The sequence below is a fragment of the Phocoena phocoena genome, chromosome 5 (genome assembly GCF_963924675.1).
Source record: "Phocoena phocoena chromosome 5, mPhoPho1.1, whole genome shotgun sequence".
NCBI lineage: Eukaryota > Metazoa > Chordata > Mammalia > Artiodactyla > Phocoenidae > Phocoena > Phocoena phocoena.
Window position 1 is genome coordinate 25,811,343 of NC_089223.1, and position 8,682 is coordinate 25,820,024.

At 40.3% G+C, this 8,682-nt stretch overlaps 1 protein-coding gene across 4 annotated transcripts in view; it reads right to left on the reverse strand.

Moving 5' to 3' along the window:
* SLC10A7 (solute carrier family 10 member 7) overlaps nt 1-8,338 on the reverse strand; it is a 251,845-nt gene extending 243,507 nt beyond the window's left edge. For 3 of the 4 annotated variants that reach the window (XM_065877676.1, XM_065877674.1, XM_065877677.1), the window contains exons 1-2: nt 8,044-8,143; nt 2,061-2,143 (exon numbers count right to left, since the gene is read on the reverse strand). In XM_065877676.1, the coding sequence (XP_065733748.1) occupies nt 2,061-2,143; nt 8,044-8,143 (183 nt within the window). Of the gene's footprint in view, nt 1-2,060; nt 2,144-8,043 lie in introns of all 4 variants that reach the window. The other variant, XM_065877675.1, reaches the window with a different exon arrangement.
* Nucleotides 8,339-8,682: the final 344 nt, after the last annotated feature.

Below are 8,682 nucleotides of genomic sequence, written 5' to 3' on the forward strand. Positions count from 1 at the left end.
TTCACTATAAATCAAACTTGAGTGGGGCCAATGTAAATGCTTTCAAATAAACGCAAGTTAATTATAACCTACAGTCTCCTGTGTGCAAAAATGCACTGTTCCAGGACCTAACAGGATACAAAAATAGTAGTCCCAGCTGAAATTAGTTTGTTAACTAGAAAACAAATTGTTACAATCTTGTTATTGAAACAAGACTGTTAACTAGAAAACAAATAACAAGAAGTTCACTACCTCCTAACTTACAACTGTTTGGTTGCCCCGGAAATTAACAGGGCTTAGACATGGTTTAACATTACAGAATGATGCAATCTAGGGCATCTTAAGTTAAACGGATCTTGAAAATGACTTAACATTGTATTAGCTTGAAAAGGGCCTTTAATATGGAAGAAGTGGCTTTGATGGCTATTTAGATACCACAATAAAGCACAGGATCAAGGCATTTCAGCGTTAGATCCCAATTAGCTGGATGATTCTGAAGGTTTCCTAGGTGCTTACAGAAGAATTCGGTCCTTAGAGAAATGCTGGTAAGTATGACCTTCTTCCTTCTTCAACTCCTGCATCCCGCAAAGTTGGCTGCTTGACAGAAGAGCATTAAGCAAGAAGCTAAAGGAGTGAGAGAATCAAATCTTGCCAGATTTCCCATGGCATAAAGAACAGCTGTAGCCATTAAGCAGCCACCAGAGGACGTAGTTAGAGCAACGTCCCAAGTAGAGGACTTGGGTAAGGCAGCTGCTCCACAAAGAGCATCAGCAAAGGCCAGCAGGAAGACCTCCAGGGAAGCTCAGTCCAGCACCACAGGAGTGGCAACTATCTTTCTGTATCACTGGGTCCCATATTTGAGAACCAATAGGAGAACTCAGGCGTTGACGGAAAAAGCCTGTGCCCCCTTAAGCACTAATCGTAGTCCTTTATTGCAATATAATTTCCAAAAACTAGAATTCAACATATTTAGGAAATCTCGTTCTATGTCAGTTTTCAAAAGAGCAAGTAATTAGTGAGAAGATTTCAAATTCTTGAGACAAAATTTCTCAGACACTATGTGGGGGATGCCATTTACATCAAAAATGCCCCATTGATGAGATTTACACCAACCTGACAACTACAGAATACATAAATTTAGTAAAACCGTGCTTTTTCCACGTCACTACTAGGATGGTCAAAGAAGAAGGTAACTAAATGTGGTCTTCATTCAAAGCACACTTCAAAGAAAATAAACTTAAAATAAATAAAGGCAAGACATAATGCTGAAACAAATTGTACAGCCATTTCTAAAAAAACCCCAAATCCTGACATAGTGAGATTTCCCTATCTACATAAGGATAAGCGTCTTAGAATGACAACTTTAGAAACTCAATGTGATTTCTTCAAAAGTAAACAGGTATTTTCTCCTCTTTTTTTCTTCTACTACAATTCAAAAGAGAATCACAAATTCTACTCATTCCTCTCTTGGATGTAAAAATGCCTGGATTTGTTTAATTCTATAAGAATCCCATATTTGGTGACACCTAGATCAGTAAATAACATTACCTGTGTGTCTTCATAATAGACTGTGGCTTAGTATGAAAAATACCAGCATTTCTCTTAAAACATTTATTAATATGTAACAGATATACCAGCAAAGAATACACTTTTTAAAAAATTAGTTAAAAATTATAACATAACAAGCATCACTTGAGCAGCATAAGTCCTGAAAGCAAAAGATGATCGACAAGTTATGGAAACCTAACTAAACATCAATAACTCCAGTGAGCCTCAGTGCCATTAGAGTGACCACCACAACCTGAGGAAGACCTGAAGTAGATGTTTCAGTTCAGTTGTTGTACTGAAAACATAACCGCTATAAACACACCCTTATTCTCCATGCCACCCAGCTATGCAGTATCTATAATATATAGGTACAAAACGCAAGTCCTTTGCTGCAGTCCAAGTTCTCTTCTGTGATAGTGAAGCTTCAGACTGTACCTATACATGGCTTTACAAAAGGAATCTGAAATTTCAAAAGAGTAAGCACGAATTAAATTTTTCTCCCTGCTTTTCATGTGCCCCACAGTTGACAGTACCTCCGTATTTAACGATAATCCACTGTTAAAGAATATTGTTGCGACAGCAATGTAGGAGACAGTTATTTCTGGCATCAGTGGTCCTAAAGAGAGAGAAATGAGTCACTGTTAGATAGGCATTTCCTGTAGATAAGTTGACATGAAAGGAGAATCCATTGGAGGAGAATAAACGGTACTTTAAATCTCGGTGTCGCCGCTAATATAGGTTGTCCAGTGCAGTACAGTATCCTCAGAGCAGAAAAATGAAAATAAATGCTGCTCTCACACGAGAGAGCAAATAGGCCGCATCCTTCCATATTAGGTCCTCTAATTTTATCTGCCATAGTAAATGTCCGCCCTGCCGACATTTTGATTTCTGCATTCTAGCCACCAGAGTAAGTTCTGGGAAAAAAAAATTTCTGTTGTTTTAAGCCACCCAGTTTGTGGTAATTTATTGTGGCAGCGCTAGGAAACGAACACACTCCCTCAAGCCAAACAACAGGACCACATCATGGTTCCTCCATTGCCTGTAATCCTCCACCATTCCAATAGATCCTGCTCAGCAAATAAGACCAAGCTGGGGAAAAATCACCACTCAGTCAGTCAACAAATATTCACTGAGCAACCACAAGGCTACATTTTAGGCATTTGTAGCACATCAGTGAATAAAAGAAACAAAGAGCTCCTCAAACACTGCAATACCTAAGTGTCCATCAACAGATGAATGGATAAAGAAGATGTGGCACATATATACAATGGAGTATTACTCAGCCATAAAAAGAAACGAAATTGAGTTATTTGTAGTGAGGTGGATGGACTTAGAGTCTGTCATACAGAGTGAAGTAAGTCAGAAAGAGAAAAACAAATACCGTATTCTAACACATATAAGAAAAAAAATCTAAGGAAAAAAAAAAAAGGTCATGAAGAACCTAGGGGTAAGATGGGAATAAAGACATAGACCTACTAAAGCACGGACTTGAGGATATGGGGAGGGGGAAGGGTACGCTGTGACAAAGTGAGAGAGTGGCATGGACATATATACACTACGAAACGTAAAATAGACAGCTAGTGGGAAGCAGCCGCATAGCACAGGGAGATCAGCTCGGTGGTTTGTGACCACCTAGAGGGGTGGGATAGGGAGGGTGGGAGGGAGGGACGCACAAGAGGGAGGAGATATGGGAACATATGTATAACTGATTCACTTTGTTAAAAAGCAGAAACTAACACACCATTGTAAAGCAATTATACTGCAATAAAGATGTTTAAAAAAATGATAATCAAGTTTGGGGATCTTGAGTTCTATAGTGGAGACTATAGTTAATAATACCATTTTGTATACAGTAGATCTTAAATGTTCTTATTATAACAACAAAAAAAATGGTAATTATGTGAGGTGAAGGATGTGTTAACTAACTTGATTGTGGTAATCATTTTGTATATCTAAAATCATCACATTGTACACCTTAAACTTATTCAATGTTATATGTTAATTATATCTCAATAAAGCCGGAAAAAAGAAAAAAAAATACACTGCAATACATTCTTTTAGATACCTGGCATTTACTCAAATCATTTTGCTATGATCTGAGAAAAGGCAGCAAAAGGGAGAAGGTAGGGGAAGAGGCATTACACTTCAGGGCAGTGAAAGTGGTTGAAAAACTTAAAAAGAAGTACATTTTTCCCCCCACACTTGTGAGTGAATCTGTCTCAGCTGCTCACACTTCAAAATAATATTTCCTCAAAAGCTGAGGAAGGTGATTCAGGAGCAGATTTGAATGTCAAGGAATCTGGCTTGTTTTAGTAAATGCCTTCCAGGAATTTTTAATATCCTGTTTGTTTTTTTTCAAACTCATATCCTTTTTCTTTTCCTCCAAGCCCTTGCTTTTTGTGAGACCCATTTTTGTCAACTGTGCTGCCATCCACAGTGGTACCCCAGATTTTCTCTATAGGGTGGGTTATAGTTAGCAGTATATTTGCAAGCAAGAGCTAGGTGATGCATCCAAAGATGCATCTCCATAGCAAGCACATGGCATTGACTTAGACCACATGTTTCTTTGGGGCAGCTAAAGCATCTACCATAGTTAGCCAACAACTGGATTTCTTAAGAAGGTAACTCTTCCTACACTCCATGCACATATATATATAAATACACATGGTAGCTATTAACTAACTGGCATAATTCAGTGGAATGATTCCTTAATTTGAATGTCTTAAATCCTAGAGACAGGGTATACTGTTTATTTTTATATTGTTTTTTGTATTAGATGCACATCCAAATAACTAATCCATGAAAGGACCTGGTGAGGCTCTTCCAGGGCTACCTACAATGTACCTTTTTAAAAGGGAAGGAGGAATTAATTCTTATCTGGGGAAACCTAAGGCCCCTTTGAGACAGCTGCTAATGGATCGCCCACGGTGTGAATGCAGAACTAGAAGCAGGCAGGGCTGAAGTAAAAAACTGGTAAATATTTGCACAGAGGTGAGAGGTGAAACTACGCTATGAAATGGTATGTGGCCCCTCTCCGAGGTAATGATTATATCCTCCAAGTCATGAAAATAACCAGATTCAGATCTTGAGAAGGCTACAAAGCATAAAGTGGAAATATAAGTTTTAACTCTTCCTTAAACCAAAGCGAAAAAAAAAAATGTTTATCAGTGAAAATGGAATGGAGTAGCAACATCAAAAGAAAAATTGGCCGTAAAAAATGAAGCAATTTTGGGACTTCAAACCCACGCTTTTTAATGTGGGAGTGGAGTGTGGGGAAAGAAGACGAGCTGGAATGTTTAGGAATGCAAGGAACTATTACGTTTCATCAAATCTACTTATCTAGTAAATTTCACTCCTAAACCTAATCTAAGGTATTCATGCTAATATTCTTAAGTTTATACAGTAGCATGTTTCTGGTTATGTTTTCTTAATGCAAAAATGAAGCAACTTCCTTTTTAGGATTTATGTCTTAATTAATGGCAAAGATTTCAGTTAAGATGCAGGTAGAAATGAGACGCTTAATCTGTACTTCCAAAGAAGTAAGCCTTTCTCTTGGAGAATGAATGGCACAGTGTTGAACTCTGGTAAACTCTAAGATGTGCATAGCTCAGGGCTCCCCTGTGTGGAAATGAAACAGAGTATCTACACTTCAGGATCTACAATTTACATCTCCTGTGGCTCTTTACTTTCAACCTTCTATATATTTTAAAATGAAATGTAACTGAGTAAAAAGAACAGGGAACTAAAAATTAAATTTTCCATGCTAGTACCTGTTACACTTTTTCCCATATGGAAAGTCATTCAACTTCTCTCACTTCAGGGTTCCCACCTCTATAAATTTCCTGCCATACATAACTCACCCACTGGCTATAAAGATTGTTTTTTAAGGGAGGGCAGAGCAAAGGTGTGACCCTTTAAGTGTAGAAGTCTTACACTTCAAAATAGAGTCATTAAGGTATTGATCCAGGTAAAGGTGAAGTGAGCATCTTAAGTTGAAAACAATCAAAACTTTCTACTGAAGAGAAAAGAAAGTCTAGAAAACTGTTCGACTGAAAATTGTTCAGTCAATGTGAGCGCATGAAAAATGCACACGCATTCTAGTGTACAGACCCCAAAATGGAACTTCTGACTAAAAGTGACAAGCAAAAAGAGATGCTTTAGATCATTCTGTAGAGCAGAAGAGGACAGACCACTTTCAGCCACCATTACTCTCCTTGTTCCTAGATTTTTGTTGTTTTAACTGATGGGGTCAAAGTGTTATTTGATACTATTAGGAAGTTTGTTTTTATTGAAGAAGTTTTACAGGTGGGAAGGTCAACTGAAGTACCAAGAACTTAGCCTGACAGCTTATATAAGACAGCTTATATAAGAAATCCCAAACAATTGTTTGTTTAACTTTTGTTTTTAGAAACAGTAACTTTTAAACTTGGACAGATCTCAAAAAAATCACATGAATACACGGTTGTCTAATATTACCCGATTCTGCGCAGCTTCTTTTAGCCTAAAACTCAGGGTATGGAAACCGTCTTTATTACAGAGAGCCTTTCTTTATAATGGTTATTCATTTTTAGTGATTTGTGCCAAGAATATTTGGATGGATGTTGCAACTGGTATGAAATAACGGGGAATCCTGGTCCCCAGTCCTTCCTCTTCCCTAAGCTAGCTAACCTGACCTAGGGTGAGTCACCTGACCTGAGGTCTCAGTATCGTCAGCTGTAAAAGAAGCATGTTAGCTTAAAATAAAGTTCCCTCAGCTCTTAACAGTCTCCTCTTTTATAATTAAACAAACGAACTCTCCTAGATAAATGGCATAAGGACTAGTGAAAGTGGGAAACAATATTTCTAAGATACAATAATTCCCAAAACTTCAAGAAGCAGAGTCTGAGGGAACAAATCAGATGACAGAATCCATCTCACACAGGCCACTGTGGGGAAGCCCTAGGGAAATGACTGAGCAATCAACAGCTCTCCTTCCCACTGAGCAGACCAGGAATATAAGAGAAAAGGAATTTTACCAAACCTAGTCTCTGCAGGTCTCAACTTAAAGATCACACATCACCTGTGATTTCACCTTAACACTGAGCAAATCAGAGATCTAACCCTAGAAGCTATAAAGTCTGCAAGTGAAGCTAGTGAAATCTACATTCCAGATCACCACAAAGACGCTCTCTAACATTCTTACTACCTGGCTAGCTGCAGGGACGGGGAACTCATTGGACAGTACCTAAATACCAACCTTCACAAGTTTCCCCAAAGCTCACAGAGAAACTATGTCAAATGAGAAACTGGTATCTTCAGCAGGGTAACCCCAAACAGCTTTACTCTCACAGTTACCCACCCTCCACATTTTGTACTAAGTTGAACATAGAAGAACATAAAATAAAACCAAAAAGTTTGAATCCCCACTACCTTTGTCCAAAAAATTCCTTTTAAATGTTCTCTGAAGCTACCTCTAAATGGAGGTATTGAGGGTAGAGGGTAGAAGGAACCACTGTTCTCCTGAGAGATCATTTCATTCAATTCCATCATGTTTGAACAAAAAGGTTCAAATAACTTCAAATATCCTCCTGACAGCTTCCTAGCATAAAGATTGTGTGTGCTCACTTCGGTTCTTATCTGTCCTTGCATGTGTAAAACCTGTCAATAAGCGTGAAAACTGCTAAACAAGGTCAAACAGACAATGAACTGAAGAAATTCAATTAATATTAATGAAAAGTGGGACATGATTGTCTAAGGGTGGGAGGAGGGGGTCGGGGGGCATGAACGGCTAACGGTATTTCCAGTCGTTTCCACCAATGCCCATCCACACATGACAAGGATCCCACAATTCAGAGATCTGGGTGTGATTTTTAGCCCACCTACATTTCCTTGCCAAAATACACACTACACATGGTCTAACACAGCCTGGATCTGTGAGACTGCTAAAGGTAGCAATTGAGTCCCGGCAGCACACGGAAGCAGTTGAGTGCAACGTGTCAGTCGGTTTGAGAGTTTGTGGAGCGGCAGGAACTGCAGCAAATCATCACCCTCCAACATGTGGGCCAACAAATCTGAGTTGGAAGAGGAATGGGTGTCCTTTTTTCTTCCCCCACTCCTTTTTTTTTTTTTTTTTTTTAACATGGAGGAGGGGAGTGTCGGAAACAGGGTAATGGTGTCCACTCCAAGATAGATAAGGAACTCCTGACAACCTAGCGTCCCTTGGGATAGGATGCTACTTTGAAGGCAAATAAGTTTCATTCTCGGTAACCTCACTCCTTGACACTAAGGATACTCATTGATTGTTCGCGGAAAAGGCAACCTGCGTTCAAATTCCCTCGCCCCATTCCTAATTATAAATCCTCTCTGGGGCTGGCAAATTAAAAAACCAGCAAGAGGGCCAAAAGACACCTTGAACAGGTCAGTGCCCCTAAGAGAGGCAGACACTCCCCAATTCCGGTCTCCTCTCCTTCCCAAGACTCGCAAATTAGTTCTGAAGTGGGAATCGCAGTGGAGCATACGCAGAGGTGCAGCACTTACCCCCATTCACCCCTATGGACGGTTCCAGCTTTGCTCCGGCGATCGCCAATACTATTCCAATCATGAACCATTCTTTCCTCATTCTCTCCAGTAGCCTCATGTTTGTTAGGGTGGGTGGGTTTTGTTTATTTGTTTGGCTTTTTTTCTTTTTAAGCTGCTATCGCTTAATCCCCGGGGCGTCTCCACACTTTCCACGGTCCCACCTGACATGCAGCAGAGCAAGTCAAATTGCTACTTGTAAATTAAAGACCTGGGGGTTGCTCCGGCTGCTTTGAGGAGGGCTGCGAGTAGTAGTATCCAGTGACAGGAGAGTCTCACTGAGCGCCGCCATCACTACCGTGCGCCTACTAATAGACGCGCAAAAGCCACCGCGACTCCGGCTGCGCCTCCCAGCCCTCTGAAGCGGACGTTTGGGCCAGGCCGACAGGCGCAAGCGATCGAGGAAGGGAAGCTGGCCGCCGAGTAGGGCTGACAGACTCGCCACCGTCAAGACCTGTGGAACCTTAGGAATGACAGGGGCGGGGAGTGGCGTGAGGCGCCACAGCCTCCTAGCTCTATCAAGGGTCCGGCTCCAACAAACCTTTAGACACAGCCCCCCGCGCCCCTGGAATACATCCATGGAGAGACTCTTTTTGGCTT